Below are 19,340 nucleotides of genomic sequence, written 5' to 3' on the forward strand. Positions count from 1 at the left end.
CTAGATATCAGGGTCAAAGCATCTTTTACAGTTTGAAATGTCTTCAGTGATGTCATTGGGTGTTCAGGCAAACTTTCCAAGAAGCTTACACAGCAACAGTCAAGAGGTTTGTCTAAATATAGGCAATTATGGTGATCTCTCTAAAGTTTATAACAAGTTGTTCAGCTTCAGTTTTCAGGGCTTCAAAAATAGGGCAGCTTTAGTTCTCAATGATTCCAAATGAAAAGGAGCAGCAGGAGAAAAATTGGAAACATTAGTTTGAAGAGCTGTAGCCAAATATTTGAGGAAACTATACGAATTCAGGATCCAGTCCAGTTTGCAGGACTGGATCTATATATATAGATTATAGTTTCTGCTGAAACACACATTTTTTTCTCTAAAAATTACCCTCACTTCTATCAAAGAACACCAAATTAAGACTAATTTGTTCGCAAAATAAGTTTAGTGTCATTAAACTTGGCCTGATTATTTACCTAAGTCCAGCAAGAATAGTAATTGACCATATAATCTCTTTTAAATCTGCTTTGCTGGAATTATTCAAAGGAATCTCCAGATTGAACTTTTAAATGCCTCTCATACCATGAAGCCATGCCAAGGACTTGACATCAGATTTACCTGTAATATATATAGATTTGGGTGAATTCTTCTCTTCTTGATGTCCCGAAAATATCCTGAGGTTCTTGTGCCTGCCAGGCAATGACCTTCCTTACTCACCTGGTAAGGCTGCTGGGAACCCTGTAAGAAAGGTACCAGGCTGTTTTTCCAAAGGGCTTTATGGCTCCATAAAGTCAATCTTAGTTCCTTAAAGCTGTCTGGTCATATCTGATTCTATGCATATTCTCAAAGATGACATTCCAGTCAAAGCTTTGGTAATATAACCAATGTTTCCAATTGTGTTCTAATACAAGGAGAATAGATTCTTAGTGAACATGTGTAAATAAATATATTGCCATGAAAATAAGAATACTCACTAAGAGTTTCCAAATTCTGGAGGAATAAGGTAGGAAGAAAAAGTCATTTCAATTCTATTTACAAAGGTATAATTTACCAAATTGCTATAAGCTATAGTTAATATAAGAGGAAATATTTCTTTTTATCTGGAAAGCAAAGATTAAAAAGCCAGTATAATTTCAGACAAAAAGTCATAAAAATTATAACTCACATTCATCAGTTCATTCAGTCCCATATAATTATTCTTATTGACCTTGATCTTTTATTAGCAGTTTTATGAAGCCATTAGGTTTTTCATTAGAATTCTATAATTTCTTACTAGTTTAGTGGTATGATCTGCAAGTTATCAGAAACTTATATTTGTCCAAAAATCCTTTCTATGAATCATCTTGAAGATCTTCATTTTGTAAAAGCATTTTAGTAAAACAATAACTGTCTATAAATGACAAAAGACAAATTAAAAATCTGATTGCAATGCGATTGACAAGGAAATTTGGCTATTTCTGTGACATACAACATTTTAAGATAATAACTAGAAAAATGGTAACATACCAGGACATATCTGAATTTTAGGAATTTCATATAACTTCTAGAACACTTATATTAATAAAATTTACCCATACAATATAACCTAAGAAGGTTTATCATTTCTCATTTGACAATGCTTCCCATTTGACATACCATGTCTGTTAGTTTAATATCTCTCTTCGAGCTTTTTCAGGGGCCCTCTGAAACATCCCAAAGTTAGCTAGAGGTCAAAAGGACTTTATTTAGAATTTTGATTTAGGAAAGTTTGTCAAAGATATCAAAAGGTTTTAAAACACTTGGTCAAATAGGATTATAGGTCACTGTGAAACAATACTTATTCACTTAATCAAAGTGACAATAAAAGATTTCAAAAGTAAATACAGAAAGTTACAACAGGTTACTTGAAAGGTAAGAAATTTTACAATCTGCTATCAAAGTAGATGAATATTCCAAGAAAACTTTGTCTTCCTAACAAGAGAGAGAAAACCAAATTCTAATTTTGCACCAGCTTACTTTTAACATTAAAATTAATTCACTCAATTAAATTTATTTTAATCTTAACCAGTCCTGACCAAGCACAAAACTCTTCGCAGGGCTCCTTTTCCACAAATCTTCTATAACTTCCTTTTTCACCTTCAGATTTTGTCCTGTGATTTCTCTTTTACTCTCTCCCTCTTTTTTTAACCCCTCTTTAGGACAAAATTACTTTTTTTCCTTAACAAAAAGCATTTCCACTCATACCTTTTTTCTCCTTACATATGAAGATGTTTTCCTTATTAGTTTTAGTAGTTTTACTTATATAGATTAATTAGAATTTGTAACCCTTAGAAACCTTAATTTCTACTGAAAACTAAGAAGCAACTGTAAACTGTTATACCAGTATTTTTTTTTATTGGAAAACTTATAAATACATTTTACAATTTCCAAAAACATACATTTCCTTATGGCATAATTTTTTTTTCAATTTGATGCATGACATGTTTCTAATAAACCCAACATCTTTAGTTTTTCTGTAATAAGAAGACAAAAGTAGACTTAGATTTGTTTGACAATTAATATTTCAGTATTTTATCTTCTCTAGAAATGATCTAGACAGTCAATGAATTCCCATCATTTAACTTAGCAAAACTCTAAAGCTTCAAGTTACCAATAAAATTTAAGGAAATTACTTTTAAGTAGATATGCCATAAAACATAATTATTCTTAAAGAGTTCATCTAAAAACTCTTGTTTTATTTAAATTTATTTAATTACTTATGAAAATTTTATCATACAAAATTTATCCTTTTTGGTGACAAATTTTGTAACAGAGATAACTGAATGTATTTAACTTGTGGTAAACCTGGTAGAATGTGTTTAATTTACATTTAATGCTGATAACTCTCAAGATAAGCCTGTTTAATTAAACCAACAAACTTAAACTTGCTTTTATTTATTAAAGATTAATTCTAGATCAGGTACACTTGAAAACTATTTGGATTCATTTCTGCTACATTTAGAAATGTTTAATTTGTAAGTGCTTACTTTTAAGTCAATTAAAAAGAGTTCTTTACAAATTAATTTTGGTTAATACCATTCAGAGATACAAAAATACCATATCTATAATGTACACACATAGACACAGACACAACCACAGATGTCATAGCTTTCATTGTAAAAGTTTAGTCATGAATTAGGTACAACACAAAACTCACTGGTTTATAAACAACAATTGGAATAAGTTTGTATCTGCTCAGATTGCTAAGGCTTTTTACTATGTGGAAAAGACTTTTAAGACTTGTATTTGTCCTTGATAAATCTTTAAGGAGGCTGTGGATTAGACTTTGTGTGAGGGAGCATTTCCAGCAGATTGTACTTTTTAAAAGATCTCTTTTTTTTCTTTGGTGTTTCAGGTTCTACCTGATTGAGTCAACCAGGCTCAGCCTCAGGCCATTGTGAGCTATATTTACATTTCTGATTTTGTAGAGATTTGCAAGACAAAGATAGTTGCTTTCCATTTCCCCTAAGAACTGGGCTGCTGCCGAAATAATATCAAAAGGCTGATCTGTTCATACAACTACATTTTCTTTAATTTGCTTCTTTATATCACAGAGAAGATTTCCAACTAAAATGGAAACCAAAAGATTTCTATGTTCTAGAACTTTAGGATTCAAGGCATCGTGCCTTCAAAAAGTCTGCACAAAGCATTCAATAAATTCCCTCTTTCTGAGTGCACAAGGCCACCCCATACCAATTCACTCTAGCGGCAAAATCTTCCACTAGTGGTTCTTTTATCCCCTAAATATCAACCCCCAATTTCCTTCTCATATTATGTGGGCTCAGGCAACCCTATTGGCTTCCTTTAGCATATTCAATTAACACTGCCTAAAGGGTGGATTTACCTGCCCTGTCTTACAATACCAGGCAAGGGAAGACAAAATGTCCATCCCCACAATGCAATCAGGCAAAAAGAGATGCAACCATCTTACATAAAGCCCATTCAAATACACCAATTTTCTTATAAACTTTCATCTTAGTTCTATCAGTTCTTACACTTTTAACCTTAGTTTCCATTAGGACCAACAAGTCTCAGTCTTACAAGGAGTCCCAGAAACTTTTCCTTTTTTTCCTCCAGCCATTTTATTCATTCCTGTATAAAAGGCTTTGAGGACCCCAGTAAGGGGTTGAGCCAAGGGACCCAAGCCTTTTTGTCAATCTTTGATTTGATTAATTGGCCTAAATCTTGCCCCAAGCAATTGCTGGTCAGGTTTCTCAGTGTAATTTTTTCCTACTAGCTTTTAAAATTTATCCAAACTGGGGTAATTAGAGCAGATTTGTTTGGTGGCCTTTAATGTCGGGGAGCACCAATGGGGGGTCCCTTTGGCTCACACAGTCCTAGGTAGTGCTGTATTAAAAACCTTTGTTTTGATCCCATCAATGTTCGTTTTATTTATCCCAACTCTTAATAACCATCTAAAGATTTCCATCTTGCTGTGATGAGTTCCATGACTCTTCCCTTTCTGATTCCTCTTTATTCTACCACTTTCAATATTTGCTTTATTTATTTAATTTTTTAACAACCCTTTAAAAATTTCCATCTTGTTGGGAAGAGTCTCTTTCTCCTCAATTCTCTTATTAATTAATCTAATGTTTTTATTAGCATCTGTAAGACCCATTGAGGGGAAGCGGAGATCACAAATTTAATAAGGCTTCCTGAACAGGTTTTTTGTTTTTATTTTTAAAACTAAGAGAGTTCTTAAGGTTAGCTGTTATATATCATTATATCCACCTTTTAATTTGGTCTTTCCATAGGTACCAGTAAAATAGCTGTTTATGATGAGAGTTTTCTAAAAATTGACCAATTTATAAGTTTTTCCAATTCAAAGGATCCATCATCTGGCCATTGATGAGTAGGATCTTAATAGTGATTCAAACCAATAAGCCAATTTACGGAAAGATCCTGAGGTAACTTTCCAGACCATGGTACCACGGACACAAGAGGCGTCCCGAAGTGAGGGCATGGATGATGTAGTTCCCATCTTCCAAAGGCTCACTCCTAAAAATATTCTAAGAAAGTTTGAGAAGATAAAGGCCCCTTATGGACTGGACCCCTAATGACAAAACTCCTCTGAGGGCTGGCACAGCTGGACAAAGAGACTGCTCAGAATCCCAGTCTATTTAACTGGCTGCCAAATTCACACTGGCATGTGCACCTTTTGGATGGCAGAAACCAGAGAGATTTTTCTCATTAGTATATAAACTAAACTCTCAAGGCATAGAAGTCAAAAAGAAAACTTGATCAGACCAATGGTTTTCCCCTTATAACAAATGACACAAAAGACAGAGACAAAGAAAAACAGTGACCATCCTTGGGAGAAAAAAGATCAACAAACCAAAAGTAGTACTCTACCAAATTTTAAACCAAGAGTCACGAAGTCCAGAGATATTTTGGGGTGGCAGATTTTGTTCCCCAGCAATTCCCTGAAATTGTATATCAATCTGGATTTTGTACATTTGTGCATTTTTCCTGAGAAAGTATCCATGCTTTCATTGACTTCTAAAAGAAGTCCATGACCAAAGGAGGATAGAAAATTCTACTCTGTGACCTAAAATTGACAAAAGTCAAGAAACTAGACTGCATGAAATATTTGTAAATATAACATTTAAATAAAACTCAACAGTAAAAATACAATTAAATGTTTTATTTATCACAATCTCTAGCTAGTGTGCTGACTAAATTTACTGGCAGATATCCTCACAAATATCATAGTGATCCTCCTAAACATCACATTCTTCAGACCTAGTTCTCAAATAGGAATTAGTCATGCAAATTCCAAAGAACACAATTTAGAGACAGTTCTTGGAATCTAGCCTGGTATTAACTCAATTTGTTCAGTTCTTTTTGTTTCAATTGAAGTATGAAATACAAACATTTCTATAGACTAACTTAACTGCATATATGTCATCCAAAATCCAAAATAAAGACAATAAATCCCTCATTATCAAAGTGGTTTTCAAATGCTCATTATAAATCCTGCTGGGTCTGAATTGTCTTTCCCCTTAAAAAAAAAAATTTCCCTCTGAATTTTGATATTAAATTATTGATCAATAGTGCCATTTTATGCAAATCTTACCTGTCATCGCATAAGCAAACTGGAGTGAAAACTTAATAACTTTTCTAAAAATGTTTGCATGTATATATATATGGAGAGCAACTCAGCCCAAATTCTGCCTTTGGAAAAAAGTGCACAAATCCAATGAAGCAAAAAGAGCCTTGTGCTTGTTTACTGGAAGGAATAATTTGGGGAAAAAATTAATAGCATAGCTACAAGTTAAATTGAAAACAGTGGAGCATTGATAAATGCTGAGAATTAGTCTTCCAGGCCTAAACAGCTAATAAACGGTAGAACTGTGAAAGCAAATACCTTTCCTTAAATCAGATATATTTAGTTAACCTCTTATTATTTGACAGCCTATTGATTTTATTCACTTTTTATATTTCCTTGAGTGATAAAATAGTTCTTTTTCTCAGCTAGTTATTAACCGACTATATAAAGTTCTGGGATTTGTTGAAAATTCTCAGTTTTCCTGCTAATTTACTTTAGCTGCCTTTATGTGGGGATGGGAAGGGGATGGAGGGGGACATCATTAAACCACAAAAGTAAAATCCCATGTGATATTTGCTCATGTCTACCTATCTCATCTTGTATATGGGATGGACTTCCATGTATGCAACACTTGTTACAATACTGACAATATGGCCATCATTTAAATATCAGAATGAATAATCTATACAGAGTTGGTTATTATTTATTTTTCATGAAATTACTATTTTCTTATTAGAGTAGCCCTAGAAAAACTTCTGCATATATTTACCTGCTACATAACAAAATTTAAATCAAATGAGTTTTCCGGTCTGGAATTTTAGCTTGATTTCAAAAAAAAGATACAGTGAATATGTTATATGATGGAAGATTTGTTTTAATTGCCTTTTTAAAAATTACTGCAAAACATTGAAAAAGACTTTTTTCTTAGAGTGTCTAATACTTGTTTGGAAAAGAACAAAGCTGCCAGCCATGGAATCTCTTTTTCTAAAAACAGAGCTATATTTATATTTTTTTAATCACCCACTTAGCAGGACTCAAGTTTATTCACAATCACATTCATTTAATCCAGCCTAAGGGAAAAAACTCTCCTTGTCTATGTAAGTTCATGTGAAACAGCAAGGCTTCTCTCTAGGCCACTGAGAGTTTCATTAACCTCCTGCCGATACTATCTGATGGGTAGACTCATACTTCTCTTCCTGACCTGTTCCCCTCAAATAAGGTAGAACCTTCGTAGAAGCCAAATGCATCACATTTTCTCCATTCAGCCTGTGACTAGAGACACAAAACAAAGTGAACCAAAGCAAACCACATTATCAGAACAATGAATGTTTTTTCTGAGATCCTTAAGAATAACTTCTAAATTCTAATTCTTCCTCAATTTTTCTTGATCCAAAATAGAATATATATTTTGATTTTCATGAAACAATTCTATTAGGCATTATATTATAAAATAATTAAGAGAGTGTTTTTGTTTGTTCTTTACTGATTATTAAAGTGTCACTTTTCATTGCAGAAAATTTGGGGTGAGTGGGGAAGCATAAAGAACAATATGCAGTCCAAATCAATCATAATCCCACTACCTACAGATAGCTGTTTGTTGTATTTCTTACCAGTTTTTTTACATTAACATTTTAATATATATATATATACATATAAACATTATATATTTTTTTCTCAAATTAAGATCACAATGAATATACACATTTTTTTCTTTTTTTTCCACTCAACATTAAGCATTTCCCTGGTCATTAAAATCACGTAATGATTGTTAAACATTCAGTCATATGGATTATTGGTGCTTACCAATACTAACACCTTGAGAGCTTTGAGAAAATGTAGATACACTGCCCTAATTCTGATACAGCAGAAGATTCTGATACAGCAAGTTTAGCCCTGAGCATCTGTATTTGTAATAAGTGGTTCTGACACTCAGATCAAGCTTGAAAACCACTGCTGTACACTAAAGTCTACTTACTTCTCCCTTTCTGTTGGGCATATAAATTGCTTTCAGCGTTTTGCTATATAAATATACAATAACATTTATTATGTTACTCTGTCAACATCACTGATTAATTTCTTAGGATTGATTCCTCATAGGGGAATTATTATCAATAATTTTCAATATTGTCAATAATTTTCCAGGGTAAGAATTGTTTTTAAGTTTTTGTTGTACAAAACCATATTATTTTCTTACCTGGTTTAAATTCTATTTTCAGTGTATTAGGACATTAAATCCTTGACTGTATTGAATATTATCCTTACTTTTATCTTTGCCAATATGAATAGCAAAAAAATGAATTTGCATTTCTTTAATTCACATTAGTTTAATTCCAAGTAAGGTTGAATTATTTTTATATGATTTTGTACTTCTTCCTGCATAAATTATCTACCAATATCCTTTGCAGGTTTTAAAGGATTTTCTTATGTGTTTTACACAATTGCATGTTGATTCACATAATTTTTCAGTTTTTAAAAAATATATTAAAATGTATCAGGACTACAAAAAAACTTTCTAGCATCATTCAGGTAAATATTCTGGACATTTTAACACCTGATCTTTAAATTTTATAGAGAGTTTAGTATGAAGAGAACACTCAAGTTAAAAGAGTACAGGCCTAAAACTAAAGAGACTTTCTCATGTGTATATAATTAATGGATCCTTTTTTATAAGGATAATAAAGCATTAGCAAAATTACACAGTAGTTTAGACAAATAAAATCCATTAGGTCCATATATTATTGATATCAGGGACAATAATGAAGTGTTCAACCTACTAAGTGAAATGTAATTGAATTTGTTTTAACCAGACTAAATATAATATTGGAAACTATTTATTCTACAAATTATATATACCCTGAATATCTTGTGTGCAAACAATGACTAAGTCTAAGGCTTGTATATCAGTCCTTTACAATAATATTCTCAAGTCCGGGAAATCATAAGAATACTTTACTAAACAAACTTTTAAAAATTTCTCTGTTTATATAGGTAAACATTTCATCAGATGTAAACTTTAATATCTCACCAACAGAAAAAATTATACTATAAGAATTATGGTCTAGAAGTAAATACAATGAGTGAGGCATAAAGTAAACATAAAAGCATATCTAAATCTATAGAATTTAATGATAAATTATTTATGGAAATGTAGAGAGTAAGAGATAAATATCTTAGCTTAAATTAAGCATGGTTTCAACAAGAAAATCTTAATTTGCACTAATTTACCCAAAATTAATAAATGGAAAAAGTTTAGGTCTGTTAATTTCCATTCTAAAGCTTTTGTTTAGTTAACAAAAATGGGTCCCAGATTCTAGGGCTATGAGAGATGGATTTTCATAATCTCAAACTCAACTGAATGATTGCAGGAGTAAAAACTCCTGGAATTTTTAAAGAGGTCCTGGAATTTGTCCAGGTGAGCATTTTTGTTCCAGGCCTGAATTAAGTTCTCCATCACCTCACCACTATGAAAAAAGCTATTTGGAGTGGGGTTTTTCTTACCTAGGATTCCCCTAAGTTATAAAAGGAAAAGGCAAATAAGTATGTTACCTGGGTCCTATTGCAGTCTATAAAAGGTCACTGTCAACATACCTGGGCTCTCAAATGTGGTTTACACTTCCAGCAAAAATATGATCACTTATTGTTGTTTCTTCCTCTCTTTCCATTTTTAAATGAAAGCAATCCATTTCGATTGAGTTTATTCTGTAAAAGCTGCATTTAATAGAATGAAAGGAATAATTAATGTAAAAAATAGCCCACAATATTTTTCTTCTTTCTTTTATCTGCTTGGCAGATTACTATTATGGCTTCTCTGATGCTTAATCAGGACAAGAATATCCTTATCATCAATATGAGTTTCTGACATAGATTTCAAAATCTATGTCTGAAATGTATGAAGGGGATTCCAAAGTAATAGTAAAATGTGCTGCAGCAAGGATCTGCTGTCTATGTGCCTTATTTACCTGACTCCTTATGACTTCCTTAGGCTTGCTTGTAATTATTCCTTCAGGGTTCCTTTTTCTTTTTGCCTGGATAAAAAATACTTTTTAAACTAGTCTAGAAAACTGAGTAAAGTAACTTTATGTATATTTTAAAAGTCAGTTGATGATTCTTATTAATAACATGTAAAAGTGATGCATTCTATAAAATAGAACAGATGTTCAAATAGTCCTTACAGATGTGGTTTATGCTGCATTTTAAATAGCAATCTAAGGATGCCTTTAGACTTAAACTGATTACATAGAGAAATTACATCTTTAGTCAGACAATTGTAGAAAATAGCAGGCACTTTTAATAGGCAAAGAAATCTTGAAATCCTAAAGACTGTCTCTAAATATTAATTACGAAGTGCCTTCATTTAAGAAAAGTAAAATTTTACTTCATTAAGTAAAAGTAAATTTTACATGTGATAGTATTATGTGAATTCTATTGAAGGACCACAGGAAAATGTGGATTGTGAACTGGGCGGTGACTTACCTACAGGTCAAGTATATTATATTAACCAAATATAGATACATGCACACACATATATAAGGATAGCAGTGTGAAACTGAACTGTTTTTACATGGCCTATTAGATGTTGTTAGAAAGACAATGTCTTAGAATAACTTTGTAGAAAGCTTTATTCCAAACAATTTTCTCAACATAAAGCTTTTTTTCCTTATCCATTTTTTAATTTTGCTTTTTTGTTTTCTATTGTGCTGTGAAACTGTCTTTAGCTATGTTTATCTTTAGAAACTGTCTTTAGATATACTAGATGGCTAGTAACCATGTTAAATAACCCTCTCATGAAATGATTTTAGTTTTATCAAAGGAATGGTCTAAACCAACATATAAAATAATTGGGATACCACTTTATTGGAAAAAAATCTAATAGAAATGTTTAAGACTAAAGTGGATTATAAAACTAATTTTCTCCAAAATAGAAAACTTTAGTTGTTAGCTTCACTTCATTGAAAGACAAATATATTTAGCTTCTTATGGACGTAAAATAAATTAAAACAACCCTTTTCTCCCAACAGCATTTTAAAAAAATAGATGGCTCTAGCTTCACTGAATATTTCTTCATCCCTAGATTTCAGTCTGGTCCTTTTGGTGATTAAACTGACAACTTGGTATTGTTCACTTCAGGAAGTATATTAATTATTTTACACCACTAACATGGGACTTACTTGGAAATGTGGGGACAGCTAATTATTTACTTAGCATTTAATAAATGGTAGTCTAACTTTTAAAAAGTGTTAATCCTGGGCTTCCCTCGTGGCGCAGTGGTTGAGAGTCCGCCTGCCGATGCAGGGGACACGGATTCGTGCCCCGGTCCGGGAAGATCCCACATGCCGCGGAGCGGCTGGGCCCGTGAGCCGTGGCCGCTGAGCCTGCGCGTCCGGAGCCTGTGCTCCGGAACGGGAGAGGCCGCAACAGTGAGAGGCCCGCGTACCGCAAAAAAAAAAAGTGTTAATCCTCTCAAAGTGTGTCGTTTACTCATGGGAAATGTTTACTCTCCAAGTGGATCAGACCATTACAACACTGGAAAATGCACATCATTTACCTGAAATATTACAAAAACATTTTAAAAGAATAAATACATTAATAGGCTGATTTGTGGTGAAATGTGACATTTTATTAATCAACTAAATGATATTTCACTTGCAAATCAATGTTCAAATGCTACTCATTAACATGAGGTTGCTTTGTTTTATGGGAAGCAAAACCCATGACACATTTTTTTTAATCCTTTTAGAGAATAATTAGAATGTGTTACCCTTATTCCCCTAAAGAGATAAACATGGAGGAAATCTAATCTAGTGTTTGTTTGCGAAGTCCATATCAAATGCAGCATGACTTCCTGTGGTTTAATTACATAATTTAAACAGTCAAATTGGATATATGATCCTGGTTTCTAAATAGCATCTAGTGACTTTAAGAATCAACACGAAATTCAAATATAAGCTCCCTGAGAGCTGCTACTACATTTCTCTTGACTATTCTATGACTTCCAGCCCAGGAAATTGAACCAACACAAATAATAAAAGGAATAATAATTAAGCCATACTCTTTGTTGTCAGAAAATCAGTACACAAAACTTAGTGGCTGATTTGCTGATTTGTTTATGCAATTATGTTTTTCCTTCTGGGAATGAATTTTCATTTGTCTCTTACGGGTCGTTGACATTCTTAGAGGCAAAGGAATTCAAGACACAATTCTTTGTCAATTACTAGTAAATTCAAGTTTATTACTGTTTTGCAAAAAAAAAAAAAAAATCCATGTAATTGGTTGATGTTGATGTCAGTTACTTGACAAGAAATGAACTGTGAAAGTGAACAACACCAAATGCTACAGGTTTAATACACTTTGAAGGAAGTTACAATTGCCTGGTGGAAGGGGCTGCAGGATGACAAAATGAGAGGTTTATTTAGCGTCTGGGAGAAGCTTATAAAAGAGCTTAAATCCTCATTCCTTCTAACATCTTAACAGCTGTGCAGTTTCTTACAAAATATGTTTTATCGTTTCAAGAAATGCTGTTAACCTCGCAGTTTTAAAACTGAATGAACAAGGCCTCTTGGACAAATTGAAAAACAAATGGTGGTACGACAAAGGAGAATGTGGCAGCGGGGGAGGTGACTCCAAGGTTAGCCTCAATGTCACCAAAAGCGGGTAAACAGTATGTAAAGTAATAGGTGCATCTGCTGGGAGACATAATTTAGACCTACTAATACCACTGAAGTTGCTAGTCAAGTCCCTTCACAAACTTAAGTATGCAATTACTGTCAAAGCAAAAATATTTGCAAACAATATCAATTTGGGGACACACTAACAAACCTAACTAAAATAGTCACTGAAAATCTCTGGCTCTGAAGAAGTTATGGATCAGACATAGTCCTAGGAACCTCCGTTTTGGAAAGCAGGCTTTTGAAAGAGCAATTAGCGAAGAGGAGAGAGAACAGAGAAGTTCAGTCTGTCTTGTTTTCCTCACCAGAGCTGCCACGAAATGTTTTTAAGTAATAACAATAATCTGACTCCACTAAATCAGGTACCTACCAGAAAGACATTTCTCCACTTAAAACTCTCAGGCTTCCATTAAATAGCAAGTTATATAACAAATCAAAGGTAATCATATGAACTAGACAGTTTTTGCCTTCCATAACGGGTCAAACTAAAGAAATATCCGGCTACAAAACTAAGACCAACTCAGCTTTATCTTTACTGCATCCCTGTCTTATTTCCAGCTTCATAAAATAATGTTTTACTTTTATTTCTAAGCAGAAGTTATTAACTAGTGTTCCAGAACTCTTCTTCACTGTGGATAGACGTAAAGAAAACAATCCAGTGATGGGAATATTCTGACTGAATTTTCTTTCCTTACATATCTTCAACTGGTATGTAAGAACATTGAAAAATTTTAAATATACACTCTTTCTTTTAAATTCTAGAGAATTGCCCAAAACAAGTAGTCCTGCTCATCTTCAGGTTCTTGGTTGGGCTACAAATTCTCTCACTTGCCTGGCCACCAAACCCAGAGAATTATGCTCTGTTTAAAAAGGGTATATCTGTCAAAGAGGCTGCAAACCTCAACCTCTTCCAATGCTGGTAACTTCCCCCTCGATCCTGATCTGAAAAGCCTTTCAAATTCAGCTTACTTGTATATTTCCATCTTATAGACAGCCCTGTTGCAGGAGAAGAAAAAATAAACTTTGCAAAATGAATATTCTGGCCGCAGAAGGAGGCATGAAAAAGGAGGAGACACAGAATTGTGTGGACCCAATTCTGATCATCCATCTCCTATCCTGAGGGAGAATCTGAGTCCCTGGAGAAAAAAAGCAGAGAAAAGCTAGAGAGAGTCGTCAGGGATTCTTCTGAGATGGTTCCCCTTTAAGACACCTCCATTCAAGACAGCAACCGTATGTTTTCTTCAGAAGTATTAACTCTTTTATATTTTGGAGCCCCAACTTGCCTAGAATGTTCTGATCATTTCCATAAAAATATGAATACATAAATAATATACACACATAAATAGAAAATTGCTCATTTACACTAATAATCTACTCCTCTATGCAAATTAGAAATGTAAGAAAATGTACTCTAATAGGACCAGAGAAAACAAAACTGAAGATATTCTATTCAATTAGAAAAACTTTGTTTGCAAATTTTAATTTTTATCACAAATATAAACAAAGTATAACATTGCTTAACAGATAAAATTTTCCACAAAAAATGAATAATGAATTCCTGTTTTAGTGTATATTAAAGACTCTTAGACTCTTTCCAGAGAAAAATAAGCAAGCAGAAGCAGAAATGTACACATAATGGAAAAATCTACGTAACAAAAGTCATTTTACTATACTTAAATAAGGGATTGGACAACTCAATTGAATTTTAATCTGTTTGCATCCAACATTGGTACATAATGGACACCAAATAAATATTTGTTGTCCAAAGAAATATATATGAAGCTAACCTTGTAGTTTTCAAAAATCAAACTGCTTATTCCTGTACTTTCACCTGTTACTTTCACCAAACATGAACTATAAGATGACATTCTAAAATGTTATTTCATATTTTGAGTCATTTTCTAAAATGTTATAAAAATTAACATAAAATGTATGTTAATTACATATATAATTACAGTATGTTCTATTTTCCCTCAGGAATTTTGTTTTCACACTAGAAAAATATTTCTAGTCGGTTGTATATTGATATAATATTTATCACCAATAGAATAGGTAATAATAATAATACCCTACTCTGCATTTATTTTAAAAGGTGGTATTTTAAATGGCCTGACCTAACTTAGAATCAAAGTAAATTACCAGGAGATAGTTGCTGCTTTTAAATTTTTGTTCCGTAGCTCCTTTGGGTGACTGATTTTCTTTTTAAACTTACCCCTTCCATTTGGCCTGATCTTTATCGAAAGAGGTGAAAGGAGGAAAAGCGCTGAATTGGAGGAAGAGGCTGGCTCTTAAGCCTTTGCTAAGTATAAAGCCAAAACAGAAGAGAAAATTAAATACTGCCAGTTTATCTACAAGGCACATTGTGTGAAATGCACACTCAGTGATCTCAGCACAAGTATACAAATCATCTGGTGTGATCTTGACATACAGAATCTTAGTAGGAAAACATTAACTTTCCTAACAGTGATTCATCTGGCAAAGGGGGGAAAGCATGGAAAGCTGTACCACACATGAATATGTTCCAATGAGGGGCTAATTGACCCACCTGTCATTTACAGGATTATAACAAGGAAAGACATCTCCAGCCTCCCATACAGCAGCACATTATTAAAGTTCTGCTTTACCTGGGCTATGCACCAGTATCTATGGGTAAAAGAAGAAATACCCACTGTTGATTGATTGATTGAATATAATCAACAACTGAATTATTTGGAGTCACAGTGGCAGCTTCCAGTTCACAAAATAATTAGCATCCCCGCTCAACTGATAGCCATTCCCAGAGCATGACCAAGGCAGCCATAGGCCAGAGGCTCCACAGAAGAAATAAGGAAAAAGGTCTGGTATGTTAAATGAAATAAAGTGGAAAGGCATGATTTGGGAGGGGATGAATTTGTTTGAAAAATTACTCCTTTGAATGTTATTGTGCTGTGGCCTTTTTTATGGTCATAAGAAATTCATACTCATTCTTGTGAATAAGAGAAATTTACTAATTGGCAATGAACCAATTTAAAAGTTTCATTGCAAAGTCTAAAACTCATATCTCCTTTGATTAATCTGATATGATTTAGTCTGAGCACAAATGATACACAGAATTTTATGCCAATTTTTATGTGAGTTGTTTAATCCAGGTTCTAGTTGGAAATTTTGGCAATACTTGTAATCATCAATGACCCATAATGCTAATAATATCTACAAAATTATTGATTTTTTTCTGTTTGTTTTATACTTTATTCTCCTCCAATATATATAAAAATAGGCATACTCATGGATGTGGATATTCATATTTAAGTCATTTTGTAAATGTTGTTACCAAATAATGAGTTCTTTAGGAATTATAGTAAATCTCACAATACCCAGTTTTTAATTTGGCATTTTGAAGAATACAGTCCATTCCTGACTTTAAAATATGTTATACTTGCAGATGGCCTTCTCCCCAGCCATGGAAACCAATGCAATAATAAAGGGGTTATTATGGAACATATGCATTCATAAGCAGGAAAAAATGTTGTAAACAAAGACCAGTAAGGGAAGCTAACCCTTGGAGAAGGACTCTCCTACTAATGAATTTCTTGCTCAGTGCCTGACATTCCACCAGTTGACCATTAAGCTTGGTTGTTAATAAATATCTATTATTCAAAATTCCAATCTAATCTTATCCTCTAAAACCAGACTACTGGAGTGAATAGCAGAATGGACAAAGAGGCAAGGGGAAAATGAAGCAGGTAGGAGAAATGGTCCTTAAGAAGGAAGAGAGATAAGTCAAAGGCAGTCTTCATTTAATCCAGGGGTTCCCAACCCTGTCTGCAACCTCTTAGGAACCAGGCCACACAGCAGGAGGTGAGCAGTGGGCGAGTGATAAACTGCATCTGCCACTCCCCAGCATTACCACCTGAACCATCCCTCCCCCGACCCCTTGGAAAAATTGTCTTCCATGAAACTGGTCCCTGGTGCCAAAAAGGTTGGGGACCGCTGATTTAATCCATATTTTTGGATTCAAAATAGCTGTCCCATCTATAAGAAACTTTAAGGAAACTGCTTTCATTTTCCTTCTCTTTTCAGCATTAAGTCCTCCTCCTCCCTGCACAACCCATGCAAGAAGTACAATATAGACTAATATAAGGTACTTTACACGTGAGTTAAAAAGGCTTTGGTGAGCTAGCCTGGGGACCTAAAAACCCTTAGTATCAGTTAAACAAAAATGCTTGTTCTGGATTCAGAATAATTTAAATGTAATAATTTTACAGAGCCCCTACCCTGAGTCAGATATCCTTGTAAATATTTTACAAAGATGAATGAGATGTGGCTTCTATTCTCAAGGAGTTCACAGTTCACCAACCAACCCTCAGGTGTAGTTTTGTAACAATCATTTCATAAATGGAAGTGGGGGATGTAATGTGGGGGTGGGGAGGTTATAGACAGTAAAATCTAGATTAACTGGGGCTAACCAAGGACCCCAATTAACCATAATCCTCACCCCACACCCAAACTCAGGTTTTTAGTACAAAGCGTTAAATCATGCTGACATTAGATTTTAATCCAAAAAACAATATAATATTTTATGAATGTGGCAAGTGCATATGCTTAAATTGAACAATAAACGTTGTAAGATCTTTTGACATTGATACAAAAATTTAATTGAATTCAGAAACCAGATAAACAAAAACTTATATTTTAGAAGCTTTTTTCAGAAAAACAGTACCAAAAAAAATGGATTTTAGTTTAACTGTTAGTCAGAAAACTCAATTAACCAGAAACCCCTATTTCCTAAGTCTTCTGTTGTTAATATTTTCAATTACACAGACCATTACAAACCCTAATTCAGGTACTTCCTAGCTGACTAGATGAGTTAACCTCTCTGTGCTTTGTTTCCTCATTTGTAAAATACAGGTGATAATAGTAACTAAACATGTAAAATATTTTTAATAGTCCCTGGTACATAGTGAGTGCTCAGTAAATGTTAGGAATCATCATCACCATAATTATTAACGCATTACCTAGTTGTGTAGATAGGTTCATAGAATTAATCCCTTGGTAACCAAATAAATGTATGCTGTATTTCTCCAAATGCACTCAATATTTCCTAGAAGAAGTGAAGCATTAGGAGATACAGCCAGACAAAATGACTGTGGCAGCCTTAAAAATGTCAAGAGGAATGCAAGGAGTCTCTCTCCGAATGTAAAAGCAAAAAGAAACAAAAACCAAACAACCACAAAAACAGTAACAACAGAAGATCCTAGGCGTTACTGCTTCCCATCCATCTTTTTAGGCTTTATTCTACACACACACAGGTTAACATGGGAATGAAAGCCAGAAGAATTCTTAGGTTCCTCAGAACACTGACACTGACTGACAAGTGAAACTTTCCTCTCTGAGACTCCTTGTATAATATTTAGTATTGAAGGACTCAAAGACAGTAGAAAAGAAAAATGGAATTTTATAGTATGAGGAGTTTGTCTGTTTATAAAAATCTTGGTTACCCCTAACCTATCATGTATTTGTTCTAAGAATTTATAGAATATATTATAGTTACTGCACTTTAGAGTATATTCATATGGTAGACTCAAGATAGATGAAAATTATTTCTGGTGATATTATTTAAGTTAAATACTGCAATTCAGAAGGAATATATCAGCATGGGCTTATACTTTAAACTAATGATTTACATATTTGTCTTATAAGGACTTTCCTCTGCATGAGATGGCCCATTGTCAGCAACACCTGACTCACCCTCCTCTTTCAATTAGGTCTTGGATGAGAGTGGCAAAGGAGTCAATTTAATGATGGATACTGTAGCCATACATTTAAGGCATAGAGTAAAATTCCACTAGCTGAATCATAATGCCGGCAAGAAATGAAATCAGTCCTACCTAGCTTCTATTTTAAGCCTGTCAACCTATAGCCACTTCCATTAATTTTGAAAGAGAAAAAAAGGAGCTTCTGGATTTTGAATGACTCCACATTTATGGTGGGAAAACTGAAAATGCTCAAGAAACCCAATCCAGGCTAATAGTTTTGGATTCACAGTAATTGCATACATTTTATTTAAAAATCGTCCCTAGCAGTATGTGCCTGTTACCTAAAGCGATGGAGCAGGCCCCAGTTTTATGTCTGATTTGAAACCTGGGCCTACAGTACAAGACATAACACCTACTGTGGCCTCTGCTCTGTCACTTTGCCATGCGATTCTAATGTAGTTTTACTTGAATAACATAAAATAACATATATAATGTTATTTATGTTATTTTCCACGTGAAGAACTCCTGTAAACCTTGCCGTTTTGAAACTCAGTGAGGCAGGCGTCTTAGACAAGCTGAAAAACAAATGGTGGTACGATAAAGGTGAATGTGGACCCAAGGACTCTGGAAGCAAGGTCAGTCGCTGCAGTTCGGGGCCTCCTCTTGTGCTCACAAAGCAGTAAATGGGAGCAATTGTCAAGAGTATATGGAAACAGTAAAAACTAAATGTTTCTCTATACACTGCCTAAACTAGAAGCTAATGTCATAGATTTAAGCCAAAGGGAGTAGCTTTTCAGAAAATTGCAAACTGCTCCTCAATATTAAGGCTTTTAAATAAACAAATTAACTGTAAAAATATATAAAATAATAAAATTC

The 19,340-nt window shown here is 33.6% G+C and overlaps 1 protein-coding gene across 1 annotated transcript in view; it reads left to right on the forward strand.

The window, feature by feature from the left end:
• The window catches only part of GRIA4 (glutamate ionotropic receptor AMPA type subunit 4), a 143,862-nt gene that overhangs the window by 122,319 nt on the left and 2,203 nt on the right, over window positions 1-19,340 (forward strand). The window contains exons 12-13 of the mRNA XM_089915884.1: window positions 12,575-12,715; window positions 18,985-19,099. Of these exons, the coding sequence (XP_089772010.1) occupies window positions 12,575-12,715; window positions 18,985-19,099 (256 nt within the window). The remainder of the gene's footprint in view (window positions 1-12,574; window positions 12,716-18,984; window positions 19,100-19,340) is intronic.

Source organism: Delphinapterus leucas, chromosome 7 (assembly GCF_059928025.1).
Source record: "Delphinapterus leucas isolate spDelLeu-1000000601 "Yukka" chromosome 7, BTC_Dleu_Yukka2, whole genome shotgun sequence".
Taxonomy (NCBI): domain Eukaryota; kingdom Metazoa; phylum Chordata; class Mammalia; order Artiodactyla; family Monodontidae; genus Delphinapterus; species Delphinapterus leucas.